Source organism: Sus scrofa, chromosome 14 (genome assembly GCF_000003025.6).
Source record: "Sus scrofa isolate TJ Tabasco breed Duroc chromosome 14, Sscrofa11.1, whole genome shotgun sequence".
Taxonomy (NCBI): Eukaryota; Metazoa; Chordata; class Mammalia; order Artiodactyla; family Suidae; genus Sus; species Sus scrofa.
In genome coordinates, this window is record NC_010456.5 from 107,226,845 (window position 1) to 107,243,402 (window position 16,558).

General features: G+C 40.9%; 1 protein-coding gene across 3 annotated transcripts in view; it reads right to left on the reverse strand.

Moving 5' to 3' along the window:
- TCTN3 (tectonic family member 3) overlaps nucleotides 3,976–16,558 on the reverse strand; it is a 32,545-nt gene continuing 19,962 nt past the window's right edge. For all 3 annotated transcript variants that reach the window (XM_013983629.2, XM_021074244.1, XM_001927634.5), the window contains one exon: nucleotides 3,976–5,508. In XM_013983629.2, the coding sequence (XP_013839083.1) occupies nucleotides 5,275–5,508 (234 nt within the window). In that variant the 3' untranslated portion in view covers nucleotides 3,976–5,274. The remainder of the gene's footprint in view (nucleotides 5,509–16,558) is intronic.

The following is a 16,558-nucleotide window of genomic DNA, read 5'->3' on the forward strand; positions in this document are numbered from 1 at the left end:
TAAATAGCTACTTGCCCTTCTCTCCAAGGGTTTATATTTTCACTAAAAGTATTTGAGAGTATTTGTTTCTCCACACCTACAACAGGCTGGTTGGGATTTCCATTTCATTCTATCCAAATTGCACATAACCCTCTGCAGTGAAACTTGCTTCTTAAATTGAATACATGATTACAATAGAGATCTCATACAGTAAGTCAGATAGAAGATCACTTACTGTATAAATAGAGGGAGCGATGGGAGTTCCATCATGGCACAGAGGAAACGAATCTGACTAGGAACCATGAGGTTGCAGGTTGATTCCTGGCCTTGCTCAGTGGGTTAACGACCCAGCATTGCCGTGAGCTGCGGTTTAGGTCACAGATGTGGCTTGGATTCTGAGTTGCTGTGGCTGTGGCCTAGGCCAGCGGATACAGCTCCGATTAGACCCCTAACCTGGGAACTTCTATATGCCGTGGGTGCGGCCCTAAAAGGACAAAAGGCAAAAATAAATAAATGAAAATAAAGGGAGTGATGAAGACTACATAATTCCGTAGATGATTTTAAAAAAACGTTTCCCTGAAGGTCTGCTATAAGGGAGTGACTGGAGATAAGATCTCCATAAAATCTTACCCAAGATATATTAAGCAGCTTTTTGTAATTGGAAACTAGGCTTACAAGCTAATCAAATTAGCATAGAGGAAGAGAGGATAAGAATATTTGAGATATTCCTGCCTTGGAAGAGCAGATGTGCTAATTTCTGGCATTAAGATCTCATACAGTAGTTTAAAAAGTCATAGTAGATCACAATGAGATACCATTTCACACCCAGTAGGATGGCTAAAATAAAAAAGACAGTTACAGATATTGGCCAGGATGTGGAGAAACTGAAACGCTCATCTATTGCTGGTGGGATTGTAAAATGGTACAGCCACTTTGGAAAGTAGTTTGGCAATTCCTCAATAAATTAAACATAGAATTATCATACTGCCCAGCAATTCCACTCCTAGATATATACTCAAGATAAATAAAAACATAAGCCCGCACAAACACTTGAACATGAAATGTTCACAGCAGCATTATTCCTAATTGCCAAAAAATAGCAACAACCCAAATGTCCATAAATTTATGGATAAATAAGTGTGGTATATTGATACAATGGAATATATTATTCAGCCATAAAAAGGAATGAAGTACTGATACATGCTACAACATGGACTAATCTTGAAAATATTACGCCAAGTGCAAAAGCTAGCTACAAAGGGCTACATGTTGTGTGATTCTATTTATTTATTTTTTAGTCTTTTTGCCTTTTTTAGGGCCTCTCCCACAGCATATAGAGGTTCCCAGGGTAGGGGTCTAATTGGAGCTGTTGCTGCCGGCCTATGCCACAGCCACAGCAACGTGGGATCCAAGCCGCGTCTGCGACCTACGCCACAACTCATGGCAACACCAGATCCTCAACCACTGAGCAAGGCCAGGGATTGAACTCACAACCTCATGGTTCCTAGTTGGATTCGTTAGCCACTGCGCCACGATGGGGAACTCCTTGTGTGATTCCCTTTATATGAGACTTTGTAAGTGGTCAAATCTATGGAGACAGAAAGTAGATTAGTGGCTGCTGGAAACCAGGGGTAAAGGGAAAATGGAAGTGACTGCTCATCAGCAAGGGACTTCTTTTTAGGATGATAAAAAGGTTCTGGAATTAGTGATGATGGTTGCCTAACTCCAAATATACTAAAACCCACTGAATTGTATACTTTCAAAGGGTGAATTTTATGGTATGTGAATAGTAATTGAGATCTAACTTTTTTTGTTAAGGAGCAGAATGGTTTCATAGCACTTTGGTGTAGGAATAAACATTTGAATAAAAGAGGAAAAGGACTGGATTCTGAAAAAGACTTTGAGGCTGTTGGGAGCAGACTAGATGTCTCTGACCCTGTATCTCAGATTGAACTGTAACGTTAGTTCCTTTTAAGCAGTCTAAACTGGAAAACCTAAATACTCTAATAGCTTTGTGGTCTGTTTTAATACAAGTCTCCTTAGAGGCAGGGTTGCTGAATGAAAACATCTCTGTAATGAACTCTGGTGAAAATCCTGCCATCATCTTCCCAGCTCCCAATTCTCTTTGTGCAGAATCTTCCTTATACAGAAACTAGTTACAAATAATTGCTACAAGAAATGTGCCACTTTATTCTGTGGACATAGGTTATTTTTGAGGTACTTTGGAATGAGGCAAAATGATAAACCCATCAGAGATGGTGTTTACAATTCGTTTTATTCTTGTTTTGCCACACTCGTGGCATATGCAAGTTCCCAGGCCAGAGACTGAATCTGAGCTGTAGCTGTGACCTGTGCCACAGCTGTGGCAAAACCAGATCCTTAATCTGCTGTGCCACAGCAGGAACTCCTACAATAGTACTTTCTGCTCATGAAGCAGGACTTATTATAACTAAGTTATTATTATTATTATTGTTATTATTTTGCCACACCTGTGGCATATGGAAGTTCCCAGGCTAGGGGCTGAATAGAAGCTACAGCTGACAGCCTGTGCCATAGCCATAGCAACGCAGGATCTGAGTCAAGTCTGTGAACTACACCACAGCTTACGGCAACACCAGATCCCCCACCATTCGAGGCCAGGGGTTGAACCCAAATCCTCATGGATACTAGTTGGATTCATTTCTGCTGCACCACAATGGAACTCCCTATGCTTTATTATTAAAAAACAATTTTAGATTCAGATCGTTAATACACTGTGGAAGAGTCTGAAAATATACTACCTCCCATTTCTCTTTGCCTGGCTTTTTTTTTTTTTTTTTTTTTTTTTTTTTGTCTTTTTTTTGGTTGTTGTTGTTGTTATTGTTGCTATTTCTTGGGCCGCTCCCACAGCATATGGAGGTTCCCAGGCTAGGGGTCCAATCGGAGCTGTAGCCACCGGCCTACGCCAGAGCCACAGCAACGCGGGATCCGAGCCGCGTCTGCAACCTACACCACAGCTCACGGCAACGCCGGATCGTTAACCCACTGAGCAAGGGCAGGGACCGAACCCGCAACCTCATGGTTCCTAGTCGGATTCGTTAACCACTGCGCCACGACGGGAACTCCTGCCTGGCTTTTGACTCCCCATTTTACTTGGCACATCTTGCCTATTTTGCCCTGCAGTACTTCTACTGTCACTTCCAGCTCCCAAGCCTCTGGTCCACGTGAACTTTTGGGCCTTCTCTCAGGTAGTTCTTCTTTCCCGGGATCACGGCCTCCTTTCCCAATCCTACCTATCTGCCACCTTTAGCTCCAACCCAACCACCTCCTCAAAGCTTGTCCCTCACTAGTCTAGGCCACCTTGATTACTTCTCTGAAATGGCATCTCCCATGTCACATGTCATCTTCCCCCACCAAATTGTCAGCTCATCAAGGGGCTGTATCTTCCAATTCTGTTTCACAGTAGGTGTTCAATACTATTTTCATTGCAGTAAATTATTCTTACATCCTATTCTTTACATTGTTCTTTTTAATAAAAAAGATCTTAAAAAGTTTAAGAAAATTAGATAAAATGATACATCTTACGTAAGAATTTTGTTTTAAATTCCAAGGATAGCATAATTCTGTTCTAGGTCAAAACTTTTTTTTTTTTGGCCTCCCCACAGCATATGGAGTTCCTGGGCCAGGGATCAGATCTGGGCCGCAGTTGCAACATAAGCCACAACTGTGGCAACACCAGATCCTTAACCTACAGTGACAGGCCAGGGATTGAACCTGTGTCATAGCCCCCAAGACGCCACTTATCCTGTTGCGCCACAGCAGGAACTCCAGTCTAAACCTTTTTATGCTTCCTGCTTTTTAAGTTTTCTATAGTAATTCCCAACCCATGCTTCTCCACTCAAAAATGATTTTAAAAGGAAATTACCTTTTTAAGTGGTTTTCTTTGCAGCCAGAATCTATGAGTTGGTCAAGCAGGTAGGGCCCAACCATGCCTGTGTGCACTGCCCCTTAAAGCTGCCACTGCCTTACACTAAAAACAGATTTCATGCTGAATTCACAATTTATGTCAGTGCCACATATTTCAGGTCTTCAGAGAGTGTATCTCCCAGGAAAAGAACCCAAGTCCCTTTATTTATTTATTTATTGCTTTTTAGGGCCACACCTGTGGCATAAGGAAGTTCCCAGGCTAGGGGTCAAAATGGATCTGTAGCTGCCAGCCTACACCACAGCCACAGCAATGCCAGATCTGAGCAGCGTTTGCGATTTACACTGCAGCTCATGGCAACACTGGATCCTCAACCCACTGAGCAGAGCCAGGGATCAAACCAGTGTCCTCACGGATACTAGTTGGGTTTGTTACCACTGAGCCACAATAAGAACTCTGCAAGCCCCTTGATTTAAATACTACTGTGCTGTGTATGATAGTTTTCCGTTTTTTCTTTTTCTTTTTAGGGCCGCGCCCGCAGCATATGGAGGTTCCCAGGCTAAGGGTCTAATCGGAGCTACAGCTGCTGGCCTACACCACAGCTCACGGCAACACCAGATCCGTAACCACTGAGCAAGGCCAGGAATTGAACCCACAACCTTATGGTTCCTAGTTGGATTTGTTTCTGCTGAGCCATGACGGGAACTCTTCCTTTTTTTTTTTTTTTTTTTAATGTCTCATATATAGGAAAATAATCAAGAGGCAGATCACCTATCAGTTAACTTTGTGTGCTGCTGGAGTTAGTGTAACAATGCTCTTGATCAGCTTTCCTCCTCCTCACCGCAATGGAGGGAAGGAAAGAGCAGAAATGAGTAGTGGGGTCATGCTAGTAGCAAAGGGGGCCATGATTCCACATTTATTATGGAAACTCAGGAGAAAGGACTGCTTTTCCCACACATGCCTGAGCAAAAAATATAGCCCAAGGGAAGTGGGGAAGAACCAGACAAAATATACAGCCACCAGTTTTCTGTTCTCACTCCAGTCCACAGGGCAGCTGTTTCTGAATTCATCTGGGAACAGCAGGAGCCTGCTCCTTTGCTGGGTCCCAAGTGTGCCTGTGAGCAGATGGATGAAGATGCTGCAAACCTTTAGGCAGGCATAACACAACCTGTAGGGCCAGAGGAAGGGCTCTTGGCATTCTTTCCTCCTTGAGAAGTAGAGAATCTAACGTGTATCCCTCTTTTCATAGACAAAGATTCCTTCAGTTAGGTCTCTGTTTTCCTAAATGCCCTCCTCTGGTCATGAGCAGGTGAGGATCTATTTAGCCAAGATAAGCAGGCTGCCTCGGAACTTCCCTTAGGGAAAACGAAAATCTGTTTCTTCTCCTATTTTCACTTAGTCTCTAGATTGAGAACTCCAAGTAGTAAGAGACACAGGGTAAGAATAGGAGAGACTGAGCCTTTTTGAGAGTCTACTCTGCTGAAGGCCACTTTGAAGGGAAAGAAGAAGTCGAATGGCAATTTCCAGTCCACTCTGGGTTGGCCTCTTGGAGGCTCTGGCTTCTGGGTAACGTCCACAAAGGTCACAACAGTTGTTAACGATACTTCTGTTTCTTGTTGGGAATCCTGCAGGAAGAATGTCCATGACAGGTCAGTGCTTATACCCACTCAAATAAACAGCCTTCCAATTTGACTGTTACTATTACTTCTCTGAAGAAAGACCCAAGACAAACTGCTCTAAGCAAGATAGACCTTTTTCTCATATTGGTCCTATGTAGTGCTCTTTCTGTAAGACAAAAGGAAATTAATTCTTCGCAACAGTCCATGACACCAGAACTGTGAATAGTTACGCCTCCCAAAAGACTGACTCTAGCTTCCTCCAACTGGGGAGCTCTCTGGTATCAGAGGCCAGATGGCAAAACTGCTGCTGTTACGTGTTTTGCACCTCTACCTTATCAGGGCCCAAAACACTCCAGACTCTAAAGCAGCACATGTGTAATATTGGAAATAGTAGTGGCAATTCTATTCCCTTCTTCAGTTCTAGAAAGAAATGTAAAATGTCATGAAAAAGGCAAAGAACTCTCGGCAATGTAGATTTTTTAAAAAAGCTATCAAATTCACAGAATCTCAGGGCTAGAAAGGATCCTCCCAATCACCCACCAATTCAAGTCAAAGGCAATAGATGCTTCCAGGAAAAGGGACCCTGTCAAACTGACTCATGTATCTGATCTAAGAGACATAACTTTTGTTATGTCTCTTGATGACTGGAATCATGTTTATCTAAAATGAATTCCCTTTGTTCTGACTCTGTGTTCACAAAGCAAATTTGACATAATTTGTAGAACCAGAAAGGAAGATTTTCTTTTTTGTCTTTTGTCTTTTAGGACTGCACCCACAGCATATGGAGGTTCCCAGGCTAGGGGTCCAATTGGAACTGTAGCCGCTGGCCTACGCCACAGCCACAGCAACTTGGGATCCAAGTCACGTCTGCAACCTACACCACAGCTCATGGCAATGCCGGATCCTTAACCCACTGAGTGAGGGCAGGGATCGAACCCACATCCTCATGGATCCTAGGCGGGTTTGCTAACTGCTGAGCCACGAAAGGAACACCAGGATTTTTTTTTTTTTTTTTTTTTTTTTGCTTTTTAGGGCTGCAGGTGTGGCGTATGGAAGTTCCCAGGTTAAGGGTTGAATCAGAGCTGCAGTTGCCAGGCTACACCACAGCCACAGCAATGTTGGATCCAAGCCGCATCTGCGACCTACACCACAGCTCATGGCAACACCGGATCCTTAACCCACTGAGCAAGGCCAGGGATCAAATATACATCCTCATGGGTACTAGTCAGATTTGCTTCTGCTGCGCCACAATAGGAACTCCCCAGAAATGAAGATTTTCTCCATCTACTTTCCTTCACTCTGATGTCACAAATTACATGTGCAGTAGTCTTTAGCAACAGTAAATATCAGGTTCTGGAAACATAATTTTGACTGGAATAACCCTTCTACAGACATTTTTTTTTGGCTGTGCCTGAAGAATGTGGAAGGTTCTGGGCCAGGGATGGAACCTGCACCACGGCAGTGACCCGGGCCACAGAGGTGACAATGCAAAGTCCTTAACTTGCTGAGCTACCAGGGAACGCCTACAGACATTTTAAAATAAATGAATGTGGGGCCAGTGCTGTGATAATCTTGCATGTCATATTAACTCTTTGGATTCTTTTTTTTTTTTTTCCAAACAGTGAAGCTCATGTGGGACTTAGCAAAGAACTACTGTTAACATCTGTGGCACTGAAAGATACACATACATTCCAAGTACAGCCAGCTTAGGCTGAAGCTGCCAAGGGAATCCTGATTGTAGCCAGGCATTGAAAGACTGGTTGAGACCAGAAAAAGAAAATGGAGAGGAGTTTATTACTTAAGAATATGTAATAAATTTTGGAGTTCCCATCGTGGCGCAGTGGAAATGAATCCGACTAGGAAGCATGAGGTTGCGGGTTCGATCCCTGGCCTCACTCAGTGGGTTAAGGATCCGGCATTGCCGTGAGCTGTGGTGTAGGTTGGAGACGTGGCTCGGATCCTGCATTGCTGTGTCTGTGGCGTAGGCTGGCGGCTATAGCTCTGATTAGACCCCTAGCCTGGTAATCTCCATATGCTGTAAGTGGGACCCTGACAAAAAGACCAAAAAAAAAAAAAAAAAAAAAAAAAAAAAGCTCAAAAGAATATGTAATAAACTATCTTTAGACTTTACCTTACAAAAAGATTTACTGTTAGGACTTAAATTTTCCCCTAGGAACTTTATAATAGGGAGAGGATATATATTCAGTTTGGGGAGCAAACCTTTGTAATTAACATTATTGAAATACGTCAGTATTGTCATTTAGCCTTATTGCTGAATGCCCGATGAGCTATATAAACTGATGGGTAGAAATATTTTAGGATGGGAAATAGAATAGGGAATGAATTTTCAGCCTTGGGTTCAGTGTTGTCTAAGAGTGGATTTAATTAACGTGATCTTTCAGAGCCTTTAAGAGGGGGAGGGCAAATTTTTCTTTTTTTTTTATAATGATTTTTATTTTTTCCATTATAGCTGGTTTACAATGTTCTGTCAATTTTCTACTGTACAGCAAGGTGAACCAGCCACACATACATGTATACATTTTTTCTTTTTTTTTGGGAGGGCAAATTTTAAACTGCCCACATACAGTCCCAGGAGGAGCTCTGGTTGGAAATTGGGTAGTGCCCTGATGATAGAAGACTGTTTTACATTAGGAAGCCTACAGCTACACACCCAAGCCTTATCTAACCACCTAGTGTTTATTAGTGATAAAGCTGATTTTTTATCTCTGACTCATTTTAATTGCTTTCAAATTCAGGTAGGGAAAAGAGGAGGGTCACTAGCCCCTGCAAACTCCAAAATCAGGGAACTTTTGGAGCCTTGAAGTCAACCTATACCCAGAACTGACCTCTAGGATAGCTATGAGCCCTAAAAGGCAATATTTAGGCCCTTTCTGTATTCACATATTATGATGTCTCTTTATTTCAATAAGGATGAGTTTTTGTGTCTGTTTTTTACTGTGTTAGAGTGATTTTAAGATACAGAAGACATATCTTTACATTGCCACCTTAAAGGAAGTCTAATAATAGCTCTTGATGAGCCTATATCCTGGAAGAGTCTGAAAAAATAACTCAGTCCAAATAACTTTTTATCATGTGGGATTTCCCAACCACTGAATCACCGTTATAGACAAAAAGATATGGACAACTGGCAGTCCTACAACCCCCAAAGCTTTTGCACCTAATTGTCCTAGAGTGAAGGCTATTAGTTAGTAAGTCTCACTCCTGATCAAAGCTTTCAATCAGCTTAGCATCTTACATATGGGAGAAATTTCTCACGTTAAAGAGAAAAACTGAAGTTCCCATCGTGGTGCAGTGGTAACAAATTCGACTAGGAACCATGAGGGTGTGGGTTTGATCCCCGGCCTTGCTTAGTGGGTTAAGGATCCAGTGTTGCCGTGAGCTGTGGTGTAGGCGGCAGATGCGGCTCAGATCCCAAGTTGCTGTGGCTCTGGAGTAGGCCGGCAGCTGTAACTCCAATTAGATCCCTAGCCTGGGAACCTCCATGTTGCAGAGCAGCCCTAGAAAAAGACAAAAAAAAAAAAAAAAAAAAAAAAAGAGAGAGAGAGAAACTGTATCAAATAAACAGAATAAACAAATTCAGAGGACTGAGACAATTAAAGCTGAAGATGAAAATTGTTAATATCTTAAAACCATATAAGAAAGATTACACACACACACACACACACACACACACACACACACACTTTTTTGGCTGTGCCCGGGCATGCAGAAGTTCTCAAGTCAGGGATAGAACCCATGTCACAGCAGTGACAATGCTGGGTCCTTAACTCATTGAACCACCAGGGAATTCCAAAGAGGACATTTTTTTATCAAAAGAAACAGAATAACAAAGAGCTCTTAGAGGTCAAAAATATGAAAGCCAATATAAATCCAGTAAAAAGACTAAAAGACAAAGAACAAAAAGATAAAGAGTCAGACAATATAAGAAAAAATAAAAAATTAGAGAATCAAACTAGTGATCCTGTAACAGATTAATAGGAGTTCAAAAAAAGGGAACAGAAAATGGTGGGGAGGAAATTATTAAACACACAATAATAATTGCAATTTATCAGAACTGAGTCTTAAGAGTAAAAACCCCACACACTGTTTGGTATGATGAATGAAGGAAAAAAATCTACCCCATGCCTAAGACTGTAGAAGTTTCAGACTATTAGAAGTAAAAATAATATCTTAAAATGGCTTCTGAACAGCAGTATTGGAAACTAGAAGAATGCTTTCAAAACTGTGAGTGAAAATCATTTTCAATCTAGAAAGTTAAACTTAGCCAAAAACCAATTAGGCATCATGATAATGACGAAGAAAGCAGTTGATCAGTTATCTTTGCACATGTGAACTAAAGAAAAGAATGTACTTTACATGTTCCTTTTTTCAAAGAGGTGATTTGAATTTGAACTCTATCAAAACAAGAGACTAAACCAAGAGAAATTTAATAGTAATGGCTAATAAAGAGTGTTAACAGAGTCTGTTAACAGACTCTATCATAAGTAGGAAGCAAGGGGAATATCCAAGATGACTAAGAGAGAGTCCTGTAACAGCTAGCTGCTGGGCAGTAATTAGCCCATTTTACTCCACATTATGGAGGTCTCCACAAAGAAAATATGAAGGAAAAGTACAGTAACACTATTGGCAAGTTCAGCTGTTTGGAAAATGGCATTGAGGGAAATTTTATAGAGCTGTTTGAGTATGTGAGAAGTTTTAGCCATTAGCTCGAATAAAACTAAATAAATGAACTATGAGGTAATTATTAATATTCAATACTGAATATTGATTTAATAAAATATTTTGATGTAACTACATTGGGAGGATGGCAGGAAGGGTAGGAGGAGAGTAACAGAGCTAAACTCACCTACCAAAATAGAAGGTCAGTAGGTTATCTATAAACTCCAAGGTCAAGGGATACCTGAGTATGATACTGCTTAGAAATTAAGGTAAATATCAAAAGAAAGAGTAAAAGAGTTAAACAGGCTAATTTCTGGAGAGCAGGATGGTAAGGGGGATATAGGCTCTTACTTTTTGTTAAGAGAGCCTCTCTTTTAGTATTTTGTTGTTGTTGTCTTTTTAGGGTCACACTAGCAGCATATGGAGGTTCCCAGGCTAGGGGTCCAACCGCCGGCCTACGCCACAGTCACAGCCACACCAACACAGGATCCAAGCCGTGTCTGTGACCTACACTGTAGCTCACAGCAACGCCGGACCCTTAACCCACTAAGCAAGGCTAGGGATCAAACCCGCAACCTCAAGGTTCCCAGTCGCATTCGTTTCTGCTGGGCCACAACGGGAACTCCTCTCTTTTAGTATTTTGACTTTAAAAACCACTTACACATTATTTTGACAAATTATACAACTATTGAGAAATTTGATAAATTATAACATTATCTAGTACCAGCTTAACATGCAGGGGAATGCTGAGCTATAAGGTAGGCTTCATGCTTCCCACTTGTATGGTCCCAAACCAAGGCAAGGGAGTTGAACTTTTATATTCCTCATATTCTTTAAGTTATGAGTCATATGGAAGATGTATATTTCCAAGCACTTGACAGTCTAAGTGGGTTCTAATAGCTTAAGGGCAGCCTTCTCCTGCCCCCCCAAAAAACCAGAATGAAAAAACTTCAGAATATCTACCAAATTTAAAAAAGGGTGGTGGCTGCGAGGGATAAAAAAATAAAAGGGTTCTGGAGTTCCCACTGTGGTGCAGTGGGTTAAGAATCCCACTGCAGTGGCTCAGGGTGTGGGTTCCACCCTCAGTCTGGCACAGTGGGTTAAAGGATCTGGCATTGCTGCAGCTGCAGTGTAGGTTCCAGTTGCAGCTTGGATTCAATTTCTGGCCTGGGAACTTCTGTAAGCCGTAGGTATGGCCATAAAATTTTAAAAAATACAAGAGTTTTGCAATAAAGTAAAATTATATTTGGTAGTCAACAAGGTATCACATATAAGAATAAAAGAAGTGGAGTTCCTGTTGTGGCGCAGTGGAAATGAATCCGACTAGGAACCATGAGGTTTTGGGTTCAGTCCTTGGCCTTGCTGAGTGGGTTAAGGATCGGGCGTTGCCCTGAGCTGTGGTGTAGGTCACAGACGCAGCTCAGATCTGGCGTTGCTGTGGCTGTGGCGTAGGCTGGCAGTTGTAGCTCCAATTTGACCCCTAGCTTGGGAACCTCCATATGCCATGGGGGCAGCCCTTTAAAAAAAAAAAAAAAAAAAAAAAAAGAATAAAAGAACTGAACGAAATGCCCAAACTAAAAACCTATCCAACATCCTTGACTCATTCTCTTCCTCAACCTCTGCATCCAAGCAATCAGGTCCTACCTGTGACAACCTTAGGTCTCTTGAACCCCATCTACTTTCTGCAGACTTCGCAGCCCCTGCCCGGGCCCAGGCTCTCAGCATCAACTGGAGAATTTCCATTAACAGTTCTCTGAACCTCGGTATTGCCCCACACTTTCCAAAGGTCAGGTCAGGGATGACGTCTGTTTTGTTTACCATACCTAGCATCAAGCAGGATACTTGACAAATGGTAGGCCCTCAATAAAGATCTTTTTTTTTTTTTTTGACAAATGACTAGAGATATTTTTGGATGCAGGGAACTAATATAACCTAACAAGAGATAAATAAATCACAAGGTAAAAAGTATGTCATACCTAATTTAAGAGTCAGCAATTATAGATTATTTTGACTCCATATCCTTCCACCACACAGTGATTAGGATCCTTAAAGTTTCAGCTTCATTCATTCACATATTTATTTATCCATTAATATTTCAAATGAAATGCTTATTCTTCATATATTAAAAATACTGGGTCTCCATATTTGTGTGGAGGTTTGGAACAAATGCAGTCTAGTAGATTAAAAGGAACTCGAATGCACTTGCCAGGTCCCTGGATAATACTGAATGTTATTGACCCATTTTAGAATTTGTGTTTTAGTACTACATGAAGAGTGAGGTTTTAAAGTTCAGTGTGTTACACATGAATTCTCAAGTCTAAAGTTATTTCTGGAGTTCCCGTCGTGGCGCAGTGGTTAACGAATCCGACTAGGAACCATGAGGTTGCGGGTTCGGTCCCTGCCCTTGCTCAGTGGGTTAATGATCCGGCGTTGCCGTGAGCTGTGGTGTAGTTTGCAGACGCGGCTCGGATCCTGCGTTGCTGTGGCTCTGGCGTAGGCCTGTGGCTACAGCTCCGATTCAACCCCTAGCCTGGGAACCTCCATATGCCGCAGGAGCGGCCCAAGAAATAGCAGAAAGACAAAAAGAATAAAAAATAAAATTAAAATTAAAGTTATTTCTTTGCATTTTAAAAGTTATGGAGTTCCCGTTGTGGCTCCGGGGAAAGGAACCCAACCAAGATCCATGAGGATGTGGGTTCAACCCCTGGCCTTGCTCAGTGGGTTAAGGATCCAGCGTTGCTGTGAGCTGTGGTGTAGGTTGCAGACGCGGCTCGGATCCTGCGTTGCTGTGGCTCTGGCGTAGGCCTGTGGCTCCGATTCGACCCCTAGCCCGGGAACTTCCATATGCCACAGGAGTGGCCCTAAAAAAAAAAAAAAAGGAAAAAAAAGTTACGTATAAGCAAAAATTAGAGAATTCACTGTTTAGCATGTATAGCAAGAGCACCGAAAAAAACCTCAAACAAACCCCTCAAAGTTTAGTCATCTCATTGCTTTTACCAAAACAAAAGGCATAGAGCCAAGTCAGCATGCTTTTTTATGGACCTAGTGCTGTTATGTATGGTTGACTTAATTTAATTCTACTCTAAGCTATAATATTTTACGATGTTTATCTCAGAAATTATCACCAGCAATTCTGTTTTAACACTTTGTGATGTTTAAGGGACTGAGTTACTTCAATTCAGTTTAGATGAAGCAAAATTCTTTGTCCCCAAGCAAGGTTAGCTTTGTAACAACATGAAAAGTTTGGATTAGGTTTTGTTTGGCTCTGGTAATAAGTACACCCTATATATTACTATATTATGTATTTGCAACAACCACCTTTAAACTCTTATATGCTAAGCCTCCAAGTCAAATCATTACAGAGGAAAATAAAACTATCTCTACTAGATAAAAAGCTGTGGATACCATCTAAGAGATGGAGACTTAGGTTTTTGTAGCTACCTATTTCAGACTATAAACAGAGCAAATTCATCTTTGGCTCATAACCAGGCTGTAAGAGTGCTTCATTCTACATACAAGGACTCTATCAGATACATGTATTGCAAATAATTATCTCCCCCTAATCAGTGGCTTTTTTCTTCCCATTTGAAAGTCTCTTTTTGTTTTAATTTTTTATTGATATATAATTAATATGAAATAAAATGTACGCATCTTAAGTGTTTGGTTTAGTGAGCTTGCTTTTTTTTTTTTTTTTTTTTTTTGTCTTTTTGCCTTTTCTAGGGCTGCTCCCGCAGCATGCGGAGGTTCCCAGGCTAGGGGTTGAATCGGAGCTGTAGCCACCAGCCTACGCCACAGCCACAGCAATGCAGGATCTGAGCCACATCTGCAACCTACACCACAGCTCACAGCAACGCTGGATCCTTAACCCACTGAGAAAGGCCAGGGATTGAACCTGCAACCTCATGGTTCCTAGTCAGATTCGTTAACCACTGTGCCACGATGGGAACTCCTGGTTCAGTGAGCTTTGACAACTCAGTGTGCTATGTAGCCAACACCCAGAACAAGACCTGGAATATGTCCATCATTTCAGAGAGTTCCTTCATGCCTCTTTCTAGTTTATTCCCTGTCCCTCTCCCAGAAGCAACCACTTTTTGATCTTTCTCACTACAGATTAGTTTTGTCTGCTCTTATTATACTTTATAAAAACGGAAATTTACAGTGTATTTTTTGTGTGCTTGGCTTTTTTCACTCAAGATAAAAATGCTCCTGATATTCATCCATGTTGTTTTGTGTACCGGTAATTCACTGTTTTATTGCTGAATGTTCCACTGTATGACTGTAGCACAATTTGCCCATTCTCCTGATGATGGGTATTTGGACTGTTTCCAGTTTTGTGCTATTAGGGCTGCTATGAACATTATTGTACAAGTCTTATTTGAACATGTTTTAAATTCTTTTGGGTAAATATCCAGGAGTAAAATTGCTGGGTAATAGGGAAGATGAATTTGTAAGAGACTAAGTGGTTGTACCATCTTTCATTCCCATTAACAATGTATGAGAACTGCAATTGTTCTACATTCTTGCAAGATTTCCTGTCATTAGTCGTTTTTTTTTTTTTTTTGTCTTTTTAGGGCCACACCTGTGGCATATGGAGGTTCCCAGGCTGAATCTGAGCTGTTGCTGCCAGCCTATGCCAGAGCCACAGCAACATCAGATCCAAGCCGCGTCTGAGACCTACACCACAGCTCACAGCAATGCCGGATCCCTAACCCACTGAGCAAGGCCAGGGATCGAACCTGAAACCTCATGGTTCCTAGTCAGATTCGTTTCCGCTGCACCAAGACGGGAACTCCCAGTCCTTTATTTATTTATTTATTATTATTATTATTATTATTATTATTATTATTTGCTTTTTAGGGCTGCATCCGTGGCATATGGAGGTTCCCAGGCTAGGGGTCCAACGGCCACGGCAACACCAGATTATTAACCCACTGAGCGAGGCCAGGGATCGAACCTGAACCTTTATGGATGCTAGTCAGATTTGTTAACTGCTGAGCCACAAGGGGAACTCATGTCATTAGCCTTTTAGATTTTAGCTATTCTAGTTAATACTGCAGTGAGTGTTATCTCATGGGTTTAATTTACATAGCCCTTATGACCAATGATGTTGAGCACTTTTTCATGTTTATTGTCAGTTGTTTATCTCCTTTTGTGTAGTATCTGTTCAAATCTTTTGCCCATTTTCAGTTTGCTTTTTTTTCAGTCCTTGCATTATTTGCAGGTATTCTTTTTATATTCTGGATATGAACTTTTGTCAGATAGTGCATTGAGAATTATTTTCTCCCAAACTATAGCCTGCTCTTTCATTTTCATGATATCTTTTGATGAGCAGAGATTTTAAATTTTGATGAAGTCCAATATATGAAATTTTAGTTTTATGGTTAATAATTCTTTTTGTGATTTTTTTTTTTTTTTTTAGGGCCGCATATGGCGGTTCCTAGACCAGGGGTCGAATTGGAGCTGTAGCTGCTGGCCTACACCACAGCCACAGCAATGTAGGATCCTTAACTCACTGAGAAAGGCTAGGGATCGAACCTGTGTCCTCATGGATCTAGTCAGATTCGTTTATCACTGAGCCATGACGGGAACTCCTTATGTTTAATAATTTTTGCTTCTTGTCCAAGAAATCTTTGTCTGCTTAAAATCTGTAAAGATATTCTTTTGTTTTTTAGAAGATTTATTACTCTGGATTTCATGTATAGGTTTATGATCCAGGCATAAGTACATTTTGTTAGCTCATACTAACTGTCCATGTTTATTCACTACTTCCAGTTTTATTCAATTGTTTAAGCAGCAACTGTTTTTAAAAGAGTCCTTTCCCCATTGAATTGATTTGTAGATCTATTTTTATCTCATTAGTCTATTTGTCCATCCTTACACTACTACCACATTGTCTGACATCTGGAGCAAATCCTGAAATCAGCAGAATGAGTCCTCCAACTCTGTTTATCTTTTTTCAAAATTGTTTTGGTTGTTCTAAGTCCTCTGCATTTTCATGTAAATTTTTGAATCAGCTTGTCAACTTCCACAAATATGCCTGCTAGAATTTTTGGGGGTTTGCATTGACTCTATAGATCCATTTGAGGATAGACATCTTTCCATGAAAATGGTATACTGCCCCATTTATTTAGGTCTCCTATAGTTTCCCTCAGTAATGTTCTATAGTGAAGAGGTCTTATGCTCTTTTTGCTAAATTTATAAGTATTTTATGTTTTCCCATGGAATCACTGTAAATAAAACTGAATAAATTCATCTCTAAAATAACATCTGTTTATTTTTAGATGTTTTCCTAGTGATATAGAGAAGGTTTAATTAGTACAAAAGCAGTAAATTGTATTGTAAAAAGCTAAGGAATGATGATAAGTAAAATAGGAAA